The sequence below is a fragment of the Aphanomyces invadans genome (genome assembly GCF_000520115.1).
Source record: "Aphanomyces invadans strain NJM9701 unplaced genomic scaffold supercont1.47, whole genome shotgun sequence".
Classification (NCBI taxonomy): domain Eukaryota; phylum Oomycota; class Saprolegniomycetes; order Saprolegniales; family Verrucalvaceae; genus Aphanomyces; species Aphanomyces invadans.
In genome coordinates, this window is record NW_008580192.1 from 288,029 (window position 1) to 304,435 (window position 16,407).

The 16,407-nt window shown below is 54.6% G+C and overlaps 7 protein-coding genes across 9 annotated transcripts; 3 read left to right on the forward strand and 4 right to left on the reverse strand.

Moving 5' to 3' along the window:
- The first annotated feature begins 168 nt into the window (after positions 1 to 168).
- On the forward strand, positions 169 to 1,671 carry H310_13139 (hypothetical protein). The gene is made up of 3 exons (XM_008880524.1): positions 169 to 851; positions 947 to 1,159; positions 1,219 to 1,671. The coding sequence occupies exons 1-3, from the start codon at positions 186 to 188 to the stop codon at positions 1,549 to 1,551; spliced, it is 1,212 nt and encodes a 403-aa protein (XP_008878746.1). The 5' UTR covers positions 169 to 185; the 3' UTR covers positions 1,552 to 1,671.
- H310_13140 (hypothetical protein) lies at positions 857 to 3,748 on the reverse strand. Its single transcript, XM_008880525.1, has 3 exons — positions 3,013 to 3,748; positions 2,858 to 2,944; positions 857 to 2,779 (listed from the first exon to the last, which is right to left on the reverse strand). Exons 1-3 carry the CDS (start codon positions 3,715 to 3,717, stop codon positions 2,039 to 2,041), a joined length of 1,533 nt encoding a protein of 510 aa, XP_008878747.1. The 5' UTR covers positions 3,718 to 3,748; the 3' UTR covers positions 857 to 2,038.
- A 567-nt stretch (positions 3,749 to 4,315) lies between these two features.
- Positions 4,316 to 6,522, forward strand: H310_13141 (hypothetical protein). The gene is made up of 7 exons (XM_008880526.1): positions 4,316 to 5,033; positions 5,096 to 5,306; positions 5,359 to 5,568; positions 5,626 to 5,646; positions 5,709 to 6,065; positions 6,119 to 6,208; positions 6,269 to 6,522. The coding sequence occupies exons 1-7, from the start codon at positions 4,402 to 4,404 to the stop codon at positions 6,383 to 6,385; spliced, it is 1,638 nt and encodes a 545-aa protein (XP_008878748.1). The 5' UTR covers positions 4,316 to 4,401; the 3' UTR covers positions 6,386 to 6,522.
- On the reverse strand, positions 6,496 to 11,438 carry H310_13142 (hypothetical protein; the record flags this gene model as incomplete). Its single annotated transcript, XM_008880527.1, has 13 exons — positions 6,496 to 6,573; positions 6,627 to 7,361; positions 7,446 to 7,585; positions 7,632 to 7,848; positions 7,911 to 8,564; positions 8,616 to 8,724; positions 8,774 to 9,237; positions 9,287 to 10,326; positions 10,390 to 10,560; positions 10,612 to 10,643; positions 10,700 to 11,163; positions 11,220 to 11,249; positions 11,337 to 11,438. 13 exons carry the CDS (start codon positions 11,436 to 11,438, stop codon positions 6,496 to 6,498), a joined length of 4,236 nt encoding a protein of 1,411 aa, XP_008878749.1.
- A 96-nt stretch (positions 11,439 to 11,534) lies between these two features.
- Positions 11,535 to 13,273, forward strand: H310_13143 (hypothetical protein). 3 transcript variants are annotated; one of them, XM_008880530.1, is made up of 10 exons: positions 11,536 to 11,625; positions 11,676 to 11,739; positions 11,798 to 11,963; positions 12,009 to 12,059; positions 12,113 to 12,207; positions 12,251 to 12,281; positions 12,340 to 12,411; positions 12,468 to 12,561; positions 12,666 to 12,853; positions 12,896 to 13,223. In XM_008880530.1, the coding sequence occupies exons 1-10, from the start codon at positions 11,568 to 11,570 to the stop codon at positions 13,184 to 13,186; spliced, it is 1,110 nt and encodes a 369-aa protein (XP_008878752.1). In that variant the 5' UTR covers positions 11,536 to 11,567; the 3' UTR covers positions 13,187 to 13,223. The 3 variants fall into 3 exon arrangements, with proteins under 3 accessions (XP_008878751.1, XP_008878750.1, XP_008878752.1); XM_008880529.1 differs by having other exon boundaries at positions 11,535 to 11,625; positions 11,798 to 12,059; positions 12,896 to 13,273; XM_008880528.1 differs by having other exon boundaries at positions 11,535 to 11,625; positions 11,798 to 12,059; positions 12,666 to 13,273.
- A 12-nt stretch (positions 13,274 to 13,285) lies between these two features.
- H310_13144 (hypothetical protein) lies at positions 13,286 to 13,678 on the reverse strand (the record flags this gene model as incomplete). The annotated part of the gene is made up of 1 exon (XM_008880531.1): positions 13,286 to 13,678. One exon carries the CDS (start codon positions 13,676 to 13,678, stop codon positions 13,286 to 13,288), a length of 393 nt encoding a protein of 130 aa, XP_008878753.1.
- Positions 13,679 to 13,714: 36 nt separating this feature from the next.
- H310_13145 (hypothetical protein) lies at positions 13,715 to 15,771 on the reverse strand (the record flags this gene model as incomplete). Its single annotated transcript, XM_008880532.1, has 4 exons — positions 13,715 to 13,973; positions 14,033 to 15,108; positions 15,157 to 15,441; positions 15,490 to 15,771. 4 exons carry the CDS (start codon positions 15,769 to 15,771, stop codon positions 13,715 to 13,717), a joined length of 1,902 nt encoding a protein of 633 aa, XP_008878754.1.
- Between the last annotated feature and the right edge of the window lie 636 nt (positions 15,772 to 16,407).

A 16,407-nucleotide genomic window follows, 5' to 3' on the forward strand; every position in this document is an offset into this window, starting at 1 on the left:
ACGGAGCAAAACGTGGCGCAAATTTCCAATTTCCATCCATTTGATACTTTTCAACCATACAAATATCAAGACAAGAAAAGCACAACCGAGAGATTATTATTAGCCAATCAGCTGTCTCCAAGCATCCGGATACGACCGGGTCAAGATGCCCCCACCATTCGCCGCGCAAATAACTTGTCAAGTTGATGTCCCATACCAAGGCACTCTCTGGACTCCGCCGCGTCTTGCTCACTCCGCTTCAATCCATGGCTACGTATGCAACCAATGCGACCACAACCTACACGTCATCGTCTCCGTCAGTGAGAGAGCTTGCGATCGAGCGAGGCTGGAAGCTCTACAACGACTTGAACCAGCCCAAGCGGATTGTTGCGCCGATGGTTGACCAGTCCGAGTTGGCGTTCCGCATGCTCACACGCAAGTATGGCGCGGATCTGTGCTACACGCCCATGTTCCATGCACGTATGTTTCAAGAAGACGCCACATACCGAGAGACCGCGTGGCAAGTTGAACCGACGGACCGCCCGTTGTTTGTCCAGTTTTGCGGCAACAACCCAGACACTGTGCTCCACGCGGCCCGATACGTCGAGTCCCATTGTGACGCCATCGATCTAAACTTGGGCTGTCCGCAAGGTATTGCAAAGAAAGGTCGGTACGGCGCGTTCCTCATGCACGAGCCCGACGTCGTCCGTTCGATCGTGTCCAAGCTCAGCTCGAATCTGTCGGTTCCCGTGACTTGCAAGATCCGGTTGCTGCCGAAATACGAAGACACCCTCGCGTTCTGCAACATGCTCATCGACGCAGGGTGTTGCTGGCTTGTCGTTCATGGTCGCACGAAGGAAATGAACAAACATGTACGGCATGGTCATGCCTCGAGGCGCCATCAGCCATCGCCACGAGGCCATTCGTCGTTGTTACCGCTCACGATGCTACGTTCATGTATGTGTAGCTCGTTCGGGAGTGCGATTGGGACTCGATTGCTCGACTCAAGAAAGCGCTGCCGATCCCAGTGTTTGCCAACGGCGGCATTGAAACCGACGACGACGTCGTGCGATGCATGCTCGAGACTGGCGTCAATGGCGTCATGTCGTCGGAAGGGATCCTGGAACGACCGGCATTGTTTGCGAACGACCGCGACAAACACGGTGTGCCCATCCGGCAGGTACATCGCGATTCCGTTCTTGCTGCAACCGTGACGTCGTCCTGACGTCGGCGCTACAGATTGACGTCGCGATCGAGTACTTGCAACTCGCCAAGACATTTCCACCGCCCGAGAAGTTCCTTCGCGCGCACTTGTTCAAGATCTTGTTCCAGGAACTCAAAGTACACACTGACTTGCGCGAGCAGATCGGGCTCGCCCAGACCCACGACGTCCTGTGGGCCATCACGAAGGAACTCAAGGCGCGGTTGGACGCCGCTGCCCCCGTGCCTACCTCCGTCGAAGGGTCTTGGTACCGCCGCCATCGCAAGCTACAAAACAAGGCCGACACCAAACCGGCCATGGAAAAGTGCGATGACTCGGGGTTTGCAGACTTCAGCATGCTATTTGGATAATTCGTGGTGCTGCTGCCTTCAAGTTGGCCCTTTCCTCTCTCAAGTAGAAAATGTCGGGCGGCTTCCATGGCCAAGGACGTCGCGACCGGCGGCCCGTCGCAAACTGGTATCGATTCCGCGAGCAACTCTCTCAAGCGTATAGCTTCTACGGCATGCCCTCGCCGCCTTGCCTTGTGCTGAACTGGACCAAACAGGACAAAGCACACAAGTTTGGATTCCTGGTGAATAGCATCCGAGCAAAACGATTTCGCACGGGGGGCTTTCCCAACGTGTAATGAACGAACGAGGCATGCGTCGACTCGAATCGCGCATTGGCGCAGTGGTGCAGGCGTCGTGTTTGTAAGGCTGCGGGGTGGGTTGGGAGATAAAGTCGCATCCGATGGAATTCGGATCGCAATACGAATTGGAACACCATGATTCAATCAATACCGGCAAGAGAGAAAGGAGAAAATGGAGGGGGGGGGTCATTGGCCGAGGCATCGCGAACCTACGACATCAAAGCAGCGAGCGCCCTCTGCGCTTTGGGCTGTTGCGCGGTCCACAAAAGGACGAGCACCACAGCCACCCACCACGACAGGCGAAGAAGCGAGCGGGGCACTGGGGTCATCACTAACCGGACGAACTTGACCGCGGACGACGTGAAAGGTGGGTAGCGCTGTGGTAAATCGAGCCAAAAGGACTTTCGCATGACTGCCTTCTCGTGCGAAAACGTGTCGAACGAGTACTTGCCATGGTACCGTCCCATGCCCGACGCGCCGACGCCTCCAAATGGCAAGTTGAAGTTTCCGATCTGGAGCATGGTGTCGTTGATGCACACACCGCCAGACGACGTGCGCTGGACGACCGAGTCCATGACAGACTTGTTGGTCGTGAACAAGTACAGCGCGAGGGGCTTTGGGGAGCGCTTGATTCGAGCCACGACCGTCGACAACGAGTCGTAGTACACTACCGGCAAGACAGGACCAAAGATCTCGTCCGCCATCGCGGCACTCGCGTCAAATGCCGCCGTGTTCGACTTGAAGTTGACGATCGTTGGGGCGATGTATCGGTCCGTGGCATCGGTCGACCCACCATGCACGACAAACGCAGCGTCTTGGTCCACGATCCGTTTGATCTTGTCAAAGTGCAGCGCGTTTCCAAGCCTCGCATATTCGCGGCTGTCTTTCGCATTCGCGCCGTATAGCGCTGCTGTTTCGACCTTGAGCGCTGCGACGAAGGCATCCCCGATCTACGTGATAGCATGAGACCACCGAGTTTGCTGGTACATGCGGTGAATGTCTTAAAAAGCACAAGACGAGACACCCACCGAGGACTCGACAAACACGTGGTCCGGGCGGACGCACGTCTGACCCGCGTTGGAGAAAGCACCCCAAGCAATGCGCTTCGCGGCCAGCTACTCGATGCAGAGACGTGTTGGGGGCATGGTATTCGAGTTGGGCTGCAAATGACGGTGCTTCGTACCTCAAGGTTGACGGTGGCATCAACAATGGTCGGGGACTTGCCACCGAGCTCGAGAACGACAGGGGTGAGCGTTTCCGCCGCCGCCCGCGCGATGATCTTCCCAATGCGTTCGCTGCCAGTGCAAAAAATGAGATCGTACCGTTGCGCCAAAGTCTCCTTGGACACATCCAATCCGCCAGACGCGAATCGCACGACGTCAGGGTCCATGTAGACAGCGAGGAGTCTTGCCAACAAGGCGTTCGTGGCATCTGTACTGCCTTCAGCTGGAAGGCGGATGAACACGCAATTGCCCGCACTAATGGCGCCGACAAGGGGCAGCAGTGTCACATTCAGAGGGTAGTTCCACGTGCCGAAGATAAGCACAACACCGAGAGGTTCAGGAACCACCCACGACTGCCCGGGGAGGCATGGTGCGTTGACCGCAACAGAACGCGACGCAGCCCAGTCGTCAAGGTAGTCCATGTGGAGTTGGATTTCATACAGAATTGGACCGATTTCAAACAGGTACACGTCATGGGGGTCTTTGCGCATGTCAGTTTGCAAAGAATTTGACAGTGTTGCTTCGTGGTCTACCAGCATCTGGCGCAAAAATTGGAGCTGCCGCTTGCGAAACTTCAAGGGACGGGTCCTGTCTGCGCCAAAGGACGCTCGCAGCGCCGCCACATCCTTGGAGATCGCGGCAACAGCCGTCTCGTTTGAAGCCATGGGGATCGTTTCCGACACTGATGCAACGCGCATCCATTGTGATCTTCTGTCCTTCCCTATTGGAGACAACAAAACCTCATTGCATTATATTACTGGCTGAAACCTTTCAATTATCCATATTTTTATCCAATCCAGACACAGTTGAGATTCGTCAACCATGAGAATACCGTAACTCTGGTTCGTGTGTTGCGACAACCTGGCGGCATGGGCGAATAATGGCGTGAGCTCCGAACTGGAAGGCCGCTCTACGAGCTATTTACCCCTTCACACGTGGATGTTGACGGTGTAGGATGTACTCGCGTCTAGGCACGTTTATTGAGGCAACGTGCCGGAAAAATTGCTTCGAGGACGTTTGCAACAGAGTGGATCATTCGCACGGGCGACCCCATTTATCGACCGCGCCTCCGACTGGACTGCACACTCGATATCGCATCACGCCGGAATTGAACACGCCGGTATACGAAGCGGATTAACCGATCGATCTCTCAGCAAGACAGCGCGGCGGCGCATCCGTGGAATCACATGCAAACAAATGTTGCCGTTGCGGGGTAGAAGCAACACGTATCCGGATATGCGCCACGGAGGAAGAGTTTTGTATGGAGTTTGAGAACCAAGTCGTTATCCGGATATCCCCACGGGGAATTGGACGAAGCAAGCGAATCTCAGCATCTTCACGTCGTCGTCATGAGCGCGTTCGGGAGATACCTCAACGCTGGATCGAACAACGACGCCAAGAATAGCGCCACGAGTGGGTTTGCATCAACGATTGGGCCACCCGCCGGCTCGACGGCGTCTGCTGCGGTGTCACGTCTGGGGGGAATTTTCTCTGCAGCATCAAAGCTCGGGTCCACACTAGGTGTGTCCGCTGCTGCCCCTGGACCTGCCCAAAAACAACAGCCTGAAAAGGTGAACCGCGATGGTCAAATGGCCGAGTACGTGTACGAGTACGACCGCGCGGATGGAACAGTGCTGCGGCCCAGCATCGATCCGAAGCGATACGGCGACGAACGCGCCGTCGTCGGTGTAGGCGACGACGTGTTTCCGACAATTACGTTGGACGAAGAGTGCGAGTGGACGAGTGCATGGGAAGTCGACATGTCGAACTGGGCGAGTGTCGACAAGGACGGGTGGACGTACGGTGCTGACTGGACCGACATCTTAAAACTGGCGCGCGACGAACTCTCACATGCGACTAAACATCCCAACGATTTCGTGCGCCGTCGACGGCACATTCGCTACTGGAAGCGCCGCGACGACAACTCCGCCGAAGGGGGGGACGCAGCGAACGACTCGTGGAGTGGCGACGCCGACACCACGTACAAATTCCACCTTCCGGCGTCCACGATTGCACTCGCCCTTGACATGCTTGGTCTTGTAGCTTGATGGACGAAGACAACGACGATCCGTTCTCCCGTACGGCGCAGAAGAAGCAATCTGGCTTCCGCTTTGCCGCGCGGGCTGGAAAAGACTACACGAAAGACTACAACAACATTAGCGACCTCAACTCGTTGACGTGGCTCGTCAATGCCAACGAAACGAGCTCCGCTCCGACGGACGAAGCCATTCGCGAAAAGACAGCGAACCTTGAAGTATGCATGGCCACCCTCCAACGGACTTTTGAACGGCGTTGCTATCGACTAGGAGCGCATCAAGGAAGCGTCCGAGAAGTCGGCGGCCCAAGAACAAGCGCTACGACTCAAGCACCAGAAAAAGGCCAAGGAAGTCGCGTTGCAGCAGCGAAAACTCGCGCTTCTCGTCGAGCAGTATCGCAAAGTGAAAAGCGAGCACGACGTGTTGCAGGCAAATGCTGCAGAGTTGACGCGCGTCGTGGAGCAACTGCGCAAGGAGGCGGTGAGGTTTACCACGCTATGTCCTTGTTCATCGTCTCATGGACCGTCGTGCGTGTAGACGGAGAAGGATATTGTGGCGGTATGTGGAGAGATCTGTTGGGTGGTGGATTCGCCCAACATTCGAATTGGATGGTGAGGTAGAACGACGACCAGCGCGCGATCAATGCGGAAATGCAAGCAGCGAACCAAGCGCTTGAAGAAAAGGCCAAAGCGCTTGCAACTGCGCGCATTCGATACAAGCGGGATAATAAATCGCTGACGGCGGCGATTCAAGCGGCAAAGCAGCGACTGGAACAGCAGGAACAGGCCAAGGCCGCTGGCATGGCGCAGGATCCGGTCGCAAAGGAGCTGGAGGAGATTGTAGACAAGCTGACCAAATTGCATGCCAAAGTGGACGCCGTCAAGCAGCATCGTCTTGCGATCGAAGAAGAGCGCAAGGAAATGTTCAACCAGGTTGTGGAGAAGAAGTCAGATCTGCGATTACAATCCAAGCTCAAGGTACAGTCTCTCGATGAAAAAAGGGATGGCAGTGATGGAGTAATGAAATCAAGGTGGAAACGTCGTTGGCGGACGTCGACGCCAAGTTGTCGACCCTCAAGAGCGAGCAGGAGAGCGTGATCAAGTTGTTTGCGAGCAAGCCGGTACGATATCACTTGGCGACATGGCAGACGATGATGGGTTGTGTCGCCGTTGCTGTCTAGGAGGGCAAAGTTCTCGAGCAACTGAACAAACGGCGCAATGAAATTCGGAATGAAATGTCAGCACTCAAGGAACGCCGCATGGAACTCACAGCTAAGCAACGACAAGTCGAGTTGTAGCAACGTTGTATTCGTGAATACAAACGAGTGTGAGTGCTGCTCACGTCGGCTTTGTCTCCAGCACGACATACACTGCCCGATCTCGTGTTCCAGCTCTTTCGGCTGAGACGTCATGGATGATGATGCTGCCGGACTTGGGCTAATGTTGCATGGATGGCCTGAAGTGCGTGAACCACGTGATCGTCCAGCTATGCAGCATAGTTTGTCATTGTACTGAAAACACGAATACGCAGCATTGTACCTCTTTCTTTTTGCGCTGCTGGCGACTAATTCGAGCTAACAGGTCCTGCTTGGGGCGGCTCTGCAACTGGAGCTCTTGCTGTAGGAGGTCCGCATAAGACACAGCTGGAACGTCCGAGCTCTTGCGGGACTTGGGTACAGCATGTAGCCTCTCCATGGCGACTTTTTGACTGGCGGGGTCCACAGTTTGCATGTTTTGAGCCGCCTTGAGAGGACGAAGCTTTGGACGGCGAGTCAAAGGGGGTCGTCGGAGTGATGCGCTGTTTGCTTGGTCAACAAATTCGTTTTCGTCAGTCAACGGTGGGGCATCATGTGCAGGATTATTTGGCTGATTGGTCGCCAGGTGAGGCATCGAGTGACTTGTGTGCATTGCCAATGTGGGGTACTTGGACCGAGTGTCGCGTTCAGCAACCTCGAGTTGAGTCAGCATGGCCGCCAAAGTTTTGGAGTTTTGCCCAAGGTCTTGGGGAATGTGCTTGATGCCACGATAGCGCTGCTTGATGCGGGTCTGCACTTTCTCTTGAAAATCTTTCGTCATCGCTGTTCCCTCGAACGACTGAAAGTACGAGTACCGCCTCGATGGATGGATACCATCCTCGTCCGACGAGCTTTTCCCATCTCCGTCGTCTTGAAGGTCCCCGTCGTTGTGGGGTCGTGACGTAAAGGATACAGAGGACATGATTGAATCGGAGCGCCCAGGAACAGCGACGACACCCTGGTCCACTGCATCCACATACTATCCGTGCCATCCATATTCTGAAGTTAGACCGCCGTAAACAAGGTTTTTTGTGTTGCTGTATTGCAGAATAATTGGTGATACCTCAGCGTCGCATTCTGTGCAGACTGCGTCGATGTCTACTAACGAGGCCGCGAGGCCATGGCGCAGGCACAAGCCCGGACTGGTCGATGGGACTGCTGTCACGGTCGCAACATGTTCTGCTTCGGCAAGCTCCCAGAACTCTACCATTTCAATCGTGACCACACCACAGCAAGACTATCCATGAACCTCGAAACCCAATTCCTCCGCTGCCGTACTGGTCGAACTGAGCAAACGCTTCCTGGAACTGCCTGCTTTTCACCAAGCAGTGTGTAGTCTTGTTGACGGCATTTGTCCATTGCGTGTGAAGTGCGTGATTCCACGCTGCCAGCTGGTTGGTACACCCTCCGCTTGAGAAAATCGGCATGTTGGCGGCTTCAGCAGATTTCGCCTCTGCTTTGAGTTGCTAATCCAGCAAAGCTGTCATACATGGCCCAACAGAGCAATGCAACCATGGTTAGATTGTACCTGCGGCAAACAGCGAAACTCGCCCATGTCCAGGTAACCCGAATCGTACGCTTCGATCTTTTCAAACAAGTGGGCAAGCAGTAAGAGGCGCATACGTGTGCGTAGTCGCTTCCTGTGTTTCATGATGTCATTGGCATTCACGTGAAGTTGCAGCGTCGATGGCCATTCGTGTGTCGCGAGAAATGACTTGTCCGGATGCCTTGTGAATCCAGCAAGTTGACAACGGCGAACGGCTCGGTTCCACATGATGCGATGCTTGGATGGACATGAAGACGGCGCTTCTTGAGGCGCCAGCCACGCTAGCACGATGGTAGGGGATTGTTGAAGCCAAAATGGCGTCAAAAGCTGCTCGAGGTTGTCCGACAAGGGTAGCATAGGCGGAATACTGCGTTGGTCCAACAAGACAAACAGGAGTTCGCCGAGAAGAGCAATCGCTTCCAATCGAAGCGGTTTTGATTCCTTGACGACACCACGGAATAATTGATCGAGCGTCCATGAGGATGTTAGTGCGTAGGGCGATGGCACCCGCCAGGACGACAAAGTACTTCCTGCCTTCGGACACTTCCAGAAACTAACAGTTCGCAGCAACGTTGCCACAAAAAATGTCGGAACTGCGTCAACCGTCTCTCCTAAGCGGGCCACGAGACGGCGGAGCTGCAGAGGCGATTAAAAACCTTGGATAGGATCACGGAGAGCTCGTCGTACCGTCGAGAATGGCGCTTGTAACTCCATGCCCCGTTTTTGATTTTGGATGTCCTGCATAAGGGAGGACTCCGTCATGGCAGATACGGCAATAGATGGTCGACGAGCGCCACTACAGAGACAACAGTCGATTTATGAACATATGCGGGGACACGTCGTACCTTGTGACGGAGGTTGATTCAGTGGTACGTCCATACAAATCTGGTGGGGCGAAAAGCGGTATCCATTCGATTGGAAGAGCGATGCTCGGTTGATAGTACGACGTTTCGGGCCAATACACGTGATGCTCTTGAACAAAAGCGACCCCCGAAATGGCTCCACGCAAGTCGGCGAATTCATGCTGGTGGGATCCGATGAGTCCAAGCGTCACTTTGAGTTTGAGCAGTCCTAAGTGGTGTGTATTCACATGCACTAACACACCGCAGTGCGTTGGACCTTGCAGTAACATGTCGTCGTCGGCGCCATCAATATTGGACGACAGATGACCCAATAACGGCTTCAGCGACAGGTGCGCGTGACCTTCAAAAGCATTCGTGTGTCTGTATTTCATCTTGATGTCGATCTTGTGTTCTTGACACATGGTTCGCAGGGCGTCCGTGGTGGCGAATGCGTAATGCATCCGTGCCTATGCCAACACTCCTTTCATGGTTCATGTTTTGATGCAAATTCTATACCTCGCAGAGCTGCCATCGATGCGCCGTGTGCATTTTGGGCCCATCAAACGACAACGTGCAAAACGTTTGGCCCAATTGGTATTCCATGTAGTACTGGGTTGGATCTTCTCGTCCAAGGACGTCTTGAAGCTCGTGAAAGAGCAAAAAGAAACAAAATTGCTGGCAGTTGGGATCGACGTCGCGGCCCGCAACCACGGTCAGCTTGGAATTGCCATCCGTCCAGTCCACTGGCATTGAAAAGTCCTGTGGGTCTCTCTCCCGCCGGAACGCGTCGATCTCTCGAATGATCGAGTCGCTGGGACTACGCCTTGGGCATTCGTCCGAAGGGTACTTCATCTGAGTGGACATATTCCCAACAGTTGGGACGAAGTATCTGTGAATAGCTGCGGACGTAGCACACAGAGACATTTGGTGCTTGTATATCTGATAGCACATCAAACACACGCGACACTCAGAGGACCCTGAGGGAGACCCAGATGCAGTGAGGGTGGTAGCACGTAAGAGGCTTGCTTCCCACGATGACAAGTGCACACCTCGGTGGCGGAGACTTGTGAGCGTGTCGCTGACCATATTGAAAGTCATAACATAGCCGGACATGGCGGCAGAACCGATCGACACATGTTGATCGGCGTCATCGAGCACCAAACCAAGCGCTTCTGCGTCAGACGGGCCCAGCTGGAACGAATTATGGCACAGAAAGCATGCTGTGGTCGAAGGATGTGTGTTGTAATCTTGAGGTGGAGTGGGTTCGTTCGCATCGTTTGTTTTGGGATCATCGACGTCGTTCGATCGTGGTCTTCGCCGAAGTAGTTTGGGGACATGGACCAACGAGTCGAGCAAGTCGGTTTCCCGGAGCAGTGCGACCACCCCGGGAACACGTAGTTCGTACCGAAACGATTTGACCTGGATGCACCACCATGTGCCATGGGTATCTTTGACAAAATCCCCTTCCATCTCGTTGAATTGGACGACGGGAATGTGGAGTTGCGCGTGGGCCACGATTCGCTGGATGGCGTCCAAAGCTGGAGTGATGGGTTGCCCTAATGTAGCGTGCCGAAAACAAAATCCATCAACTACATCCGCACATGACGATGGATTGATACCTCGGAGCTTGGCAGTATGCACGTCGGGTGGCCAGGTAGTTGCATTATCGTCGTCACCAGCAAACACGGACGTCGGTGCATTCGACACACATGTGAATCGTGCGAGGACTGATGCGTCTCGAATGGCGACGTCGTATGGATCTCTTTCGAGTGGTGCCGCACCAACAGCACCTACTTCGAAGGAAGGATGAATAATTCCATCTCGAGCAGCATGGTTCTTACGCAGAGCTTCGAATCGGTCGGACATGTTAAGGCTAAGACATTACGAAATCAAGGTTAAGAGAGGCATGAAGAAGCGAGTAGAACGAACTTGTTCACGAGGTTGACTGCAGTGTTGTTGGTGCTTCCACGAATCCATTGTACTCTGTAGAGGGCGGCATGAGCGCCACGACACTGAATGTACTTTTGTACGCCGTATGAGATGCGTTTCGGGTCCCCATTCAGTATTCGCTCAAGGTCGCGCTCGGCAACTGCAACTGTTTGGTTCTGGACTGCTACGTGCGCCTTCACGAACGGCACCTTCCGCACTGCTACCACCGTGTCGTCGTTCGTCCGTACGTCGTCGTCGTTGGCGACCGATACATCCGCAACAAATTTTCGTTTCCAAGTGATGGGTCGATCAACATGAACAACATGTCCTGACTCGTCAGTAGTGAGCCAAAGTAAGTCTTCCTTTCCCCCTTCCGCCATCTCGCACAATGCTGTGTTTGGCAGGTTGAGTACGAGCTTCCGGTCTCCCAGTGGCTGCAAGAACTTGTAAAAGTACAGGCATGGCTACAACGAACATGGGAACTTATATCAAGGAGACGTCTTCATGGCACCGAATGTACCTTTAGGAGACTGCCCAACGGATTCGACTCCTATCCACGACTACAGGTCACTGCTTGTTGTGGAAACCGTCGTGCCGGGAAGGTCACCACTCCAAGAAGAATGGTCCATTGTCATACCGTCTCGATACTTGACAGGCTCAACATGGATCGGAATCGCCCGGGAAGCGTGTCCGTGCCGCTTCGGCCTTTCCCACGCCGCCGGCCTCCCTCGTTGAGCATCCCCGCGCGCGCGGATCCGTTTCAAAAAGTGCAAAACCTCTATAAATACATATACACTTTCCGTAAGACCTTTCAAAATCCATATCAGAAGATTCTCCAGGGCCAAAACGACACCATCTTGCGATTGCGATGGATGCTGCAACGGAACTCGTGTCGACGTCCAACTTCCACGCGACTCTACTTCCAGGTACGAGCTTACGTTGTGCCTCCCTCTGGCGTGTTCTCATGAGGGTGTAGGTGAGCTGTCGGTGATTCAGATCCCGCCGGCTCATGTTCGAGCGTGCTCGTGGGCGCTTCTCAAGTATGCAGTTGCAGTTGCGCGCGCAATCACTGCTTCTTCGACTCACGATTTTGGGTAGTTTGTTGTTGTATGGAGAATGCAGTCTGAACTGCCGCGAAGACGATGCTGCGACAGTGGACCACATTTGCCGTCTGAAGCAAACCGACCTGTTCTCGATGGTTGTCGACAACGACGGCATCACATTGTTCGTCGACCCGAATGGCATTGCCATGTTTGAGGCGGCCGTACGTTTCCTGACGAAAATGTTCCAAAGATGAGAATGTAGATAGAACTTGCATGACAAGATTCGCATGGCCCCGCAGCATTGGCGCGCAATCCAGGTCTGCCCACGACGCATTGCGAGCGGCATTTTCGCTCATCGCCTTCGTGGTAGATCCACTTGGGTCCTATGGTTGCAGAATTCCCAGGCGTAGTGAGCTTCTTGTCCAAGCTCTTGGCCGAGGACAACATTAGTATTCTCAACATGAGGTGCGCATGACGATCCCACGACTTTCATCGACACCCTTTGTAGCACATACGACACCGACATCATCTACGTGCAGGTGCAGTACGCCGAGCAGAATTCCTCAACCACACGTGACCACCACGTCGTGTGCCCAGGCATGCAAATTGGACCAGGCCGTGGCATGCCTTCGGCGGAAACTTTCGCGTGGCGTCACCGGGTTAAAAGCAGTGCGTGCATACTTCTCGCGACTTTGCCCATCCACATGAGCTGACGATTTGAACAGGACATGGAATCCGAATGTGAATTGCGACTGAGCGTCGATCCCGACATCCTCTTCGACTTGAAGGCTGTCGTCGATTCCGCGCAATATCTCGCCGGTACGATCTACTTTCTTCGGTCGCCTTCGCTTGCACAAGTCCATAAACAACAATCCATTGTTGGCTGTGTTGCAGGAGCAATGTACTCAGCGCATTCTGTTTAGTATATCCAGAACGGATGGTCCTGGTGCGGTTGAAGAAAGAGGCGCTTCGAGAGAGCGCATTCGGGTTGACGCAGCTGGTCCTGCGGTCGTCGTCGGCGCAAACGGCAGCAACACCGCCATCACATTGTAGCACGTCGTTCTGGTGCTACTGTGAAACTGCAGAAGAGATCAGCTTGATTCTCGACAACGTACGGTTGCTTTCACCCGTGTTCATGCTGACTTGCCGTCAGGAATGCTTGGCCGATTTCTCCGAGACCGCTGTGATCGTGTCCCACGACCGGTGGCGCGTCATCAAGCTGTGCGGGAAAACGTACGATTTCGAGGAGACCGGCATCGTCGCCGCCATGTCGGCGCTGAATGCGGTCGACACGCAAGTCCTCAACATCTCGAGCTTTGGCTCGAATGTGACGCTCGTGCTGGAGGAAGCTCTCGACGCGTCGGTCGCGAGTTTATGTGAGTCGCTCAACTTGACACGCGTCGACTATCGAGTCCGCGAGAGAGGGGGGGGCTCCGTCTGTTGAATAGGGGTATTTCTAAATCGAGTCGAATCCGTCGCCACCACGTCGACAGTCATCGAATGGACGACCGAGAGTCGGCTGGAGGAAAAGGGATGCTGTGGGTCAAGGAGCTGTCGTCACGATAGACGGGGCATCGACGGACGAGACGTGGGACGAATCGGGCTTCAAGAGCGCCCGCAGCACTTTGATCCGCGTGGCATATCCCACCGCATCTTTCGAGCGGGACGACGTTTTCGAACGTTTGTACCATGCCCATGCTTGATCGAGGAGGTCCACGGCGGCCGTCGGGTCGTCCGGCACGAGTTCCCTTGCCAGGTGAAACGATGCGACAGGTACGCTAAAGGACCTAGCGGTAGCAGTCGAGTCACCGACGGCCGCCGCCACCGCCAAGACTCGAGTGAAATGGCACTTTGCCAGTTGTTCGTCTGTCTTGAGCAGAACAAGGCCGCGAAGTGTCATCCAGTCGAGAGCAAAGTGCGTGACGTGGGCATCCATCGCAGCAAGCGGTTCGATGGACGTACCCGACAGCAGCTACGGAGGAAGCGCTGCGTCTTGCGCGGGGAATTGTTTGACCATGAGGGAATCCAAATGAGCCAACGCCGAGTCGTCGTGGGCTCTGGTTTTGCGGAGCACGTGCGAACTGTCGGAACACACGTAAAGTAGGTCGTACGGCAACAACTTCACGTGGATGTCGGACGCGATCGCGTGGTAGTAGCGTGCTCGATGTACCAACAAGCAGATGTCGACTGAGCCATTCGGGACGGATGTCGGGGATTCGGATTGCAGCCGCCTACACAGAGCTCTCATCTCGTTAGCATCGACTGTATGCACAGTCGGTGCCATCCGTACAAGGTTTGAGCGAGAAGCGACCGCACAAAACGAACGTTCGCATCACTCTCGCAGCACAAGGCGGCAGCAAGGTAGGTGCATGTCGTTTGCTGGGCGTCCACAGTCAGAACGGCGCGGGACTTGACGTATGCGGCCATCACGCGCTGAAAGGTATCGGCGGCTTGGTCCATTCGATGGAGCTTGAACTGCAGGCGGCCAATGTACACTTGAAGCAAGTACGGAGTGCCGCTGTCGTAGGACGCAGCGGCTTCCTGTGCGAGGTCCAACGCTTCGAAAGGATTTGCATGTTGCAGCTGCACGCTACGACTCCACATGAACATGATCCATTGAGGATGCGTTTGTAAACAGGTCGTAGCAACGTGGAGCAAGGCCAAAGCCTCCATCAACACGTCGTCTGCATCAGCCTGGGCACGCTCGGGCCGACAAAGTGGGCTGTCGTCCGAGTCCGAGCCGTCTGACGCGGTGGACATTGCGCTGTCATGGTATTCGCGCGCTGTGCACACGCTAGTTGCCCGTGGTGCAGTGCTCGAGGGATTGCTTGGCAGAGGGGTTACCGGTCCGTTCCCACCCTTGGCCTTGCGCGCGGCGACCCAGTGCTGGAGCAGCATGGGCGACGAATTCATGAGTAGCAAGCCGGCCCAATGCGACCGCGAATGGCCAGCTGCCCAGCTCATGTGGACCATGCGAACGCCCTCCTGGAGGCTGCTCCGCTGCCACAACTGCAAGATCCAGTGGTACTCGGACGGTACGACACCGCTTGCGAACAGCGCAAACGCCCCGACGCCGAATTGGGCTCGTCCAAGCACATCTTGCAAGGCCATTGCGGGAACGTCCCATAGCGACGACGGTTCTGCCATGCATGCAGAGTAAATCTGAGTGTACAGCTGATGGCATCGTCGAAGTGTTGCAGCGACTCCAGCATGAGAACGACCCGCCAGCAGTTGCGCCATGCTTGAAAACGCCAGCGCTTCTGCAAGCGCAATATCTACCAGCAGCTTGTCGGTTCGGGACAGCTGAGGCAAGTCGGTGAACTTCCCGAGAATGGACACAGCGGCGGTCGCATCGGCCACAGCTTTCTAGAGAGAGCAATACATGAGATCCGAAGCATGGCATGGGCTTCATACGTCAATGGAAAGGTTGTCGCCCGTCAACAATGCGCGAAGGCACTGGATTTCGGCTCTGAAGAGAGGAACATGGAAGTGGCAGCCAGGAGGCAGCGCCGAGATGATCGCAATTGCTTGGTTCAACTGGTTCGAGAAGATGTAGGATTGAACCAATTCGAGCTGCCGTTCAATGCTCTCGAGCGACTGAAACGATGTAGGGAGCGTGTACGACGTATTGCGCAGGAGAGATACCTCGAGTTGAGCTCGGCAGTCGTCGCGAAAAGTGAACTCGGTTGGTGGGGACAACTGACCAGCATCAAGTGAGAACGCTGGCATATCGAACGAAGTCCATACCTGTTTGAGGAGCTGCCTCAATTCACTGGACGTCATATGTCCGACCCATTCGCCGTTCACAGCCACGAGGACATGCCCGACGTGAACACTCGACCATCCCCCCCCTGGTGTAGTCGTGACGAATTGGCGCAACACGTCGTATTCAATGGCTTTGACTTGATGCCACTTCGCAAAGAACGGCTTGGTAAATCGCACGCCTGCGCTCTCGGTGTATGGCTGGCCGTCGGTCGCCGATATGCAGCACGTGTACTCGCCAGGGTGCCGCTCGACCTCGATGCCCATGTTGATGGATCGAAGCAAATGCGTTGTTCCGATCGACGATCAATCGGCACTGGCGGACCGTGATTGGCTCGTGAATTCTGTACACGTACACCTTGAATGTATTTGTAATATTGAACTCATTATGTAACTTGTTTCGAACATATGGAACGTACTTGTCGTACAATGACGTAAGGGCACGCGCCCGAGCTTAAAGCGAGTCGTCTAGCTGAGCGCCAGCCCCAACGTTCGGTAATAATGTTGAGGTCCATTGGTAGAGCTAGCTGCGTGTGGATGTCCCCATGCAAAGCATGTTGAGTCGAACTGACGGCGGGGTGCATCCCGTGTTTGTCCTGATGAATTGTTACCTGGTTTTCGTATTTCGAAGTTCAATGTGAAAACCTGTATGTTTGAATAACAGATGGCGAGGTTCTCACAGCAAGCATGGGTCCGCCAACCCTCCATGCTCTAGTTGCGTTTATGATGCATGAAATCGCCAAGGGAACATGTCGGTAGTTGAGCGGAACGAATGCTGGACAAGAGACATGGCGGCATTTTAAACAAGGACGTGGCTCGAAGCTTGCACTGTTTGTTTCAACGCCACCACGCCACCAAAACCTTTGAAAATGAATACATGCATCTTGACAAACAACTAACTAC

Bases quoted from the DNA above. Each gene is read 5' to 3' on its own strand.
- H310_13140 (XM_008880525.1), bottom strand. From the start codon at position 3,717: ATGGCTTCAAACGAGACGGCTGTTGCCGCGATCTCCAAGGATGTGGCG. The intron at 2,945-3,012 runs GTACGAAGCACC...TGCATCGAGTAG, and splicing joins ATGCCACCGTCAACCTTGAG to CTGGCCGCGAAGCGCATTGC. The intron at 2,780-2,857 runs GTGGGTGTCTCG...GCTATCACGTAG, and splicing joins ACGTGTTTGTCGAGTCCTCG to ATCGGGGATGCCTTCGTCGC.
- H310_13139 (XM_008880524.1), top strand. From the start codon at position 186: ATGTCCCATACCAAGGCACTCTCTGGACTCCGCCGCGTCTTGCTCACT. The intron at 852-946 runs GTACGGCATGGT...ATGTATGTGTAG, and splicing joins CGAAGGAAATGAACAAACAT to CTCGTTCGGGAGTGCGATTG. The intron at 1,160-1,218 runs GTACATCGCGAT...TCGGCGCTACAG, and splicing joins ACGGTGTGCCCATCCGGCAG to ATTGACGTCGCGATCGAGTA.
- H310_13141 (XM_008880526.1), top strand. From the start codon at position 4,402: ATGAGCGCGTTCGGGAGATACCTCAACGCTGGATCGAACAACGACGCC. The intron at 5,647-5,708 runs GTATGTGGAGAG...ATGGTGAGGTAG, and splicing joins CGGAGAAGGATATTGTGGCG to AACGACGACCAGCGCGCGAT. The intron at 6,066-6,118 runs GTACAGTCTCTC...AATGAAATCAAG, and splicing joins GATTACAATCCAAGCTCAAG to GTGGAAACGTCGTTGGCGGA.
- H310_13143 (XM_008880530.1), top strand. From the start codon at position 11,568: ATGGATGCTGCAACGGAACTCGTGTCGACGTCCAACTTCCACGCGACT. The intron at 11,964-12,008 runs GTACGTTTCCTG...GAATGTAGATAG, and splicing joins TTGCCATGTTTGAGGCGGCC to AACTTGCATGACAAGATTCG. The intron at 12,562-12,665 runs GTACGATCTACT...CATTCTGTTTAG, and splicing joins TTCCGCGCAATATCTCGCCG to TATATCCAGAACGGATGGTC.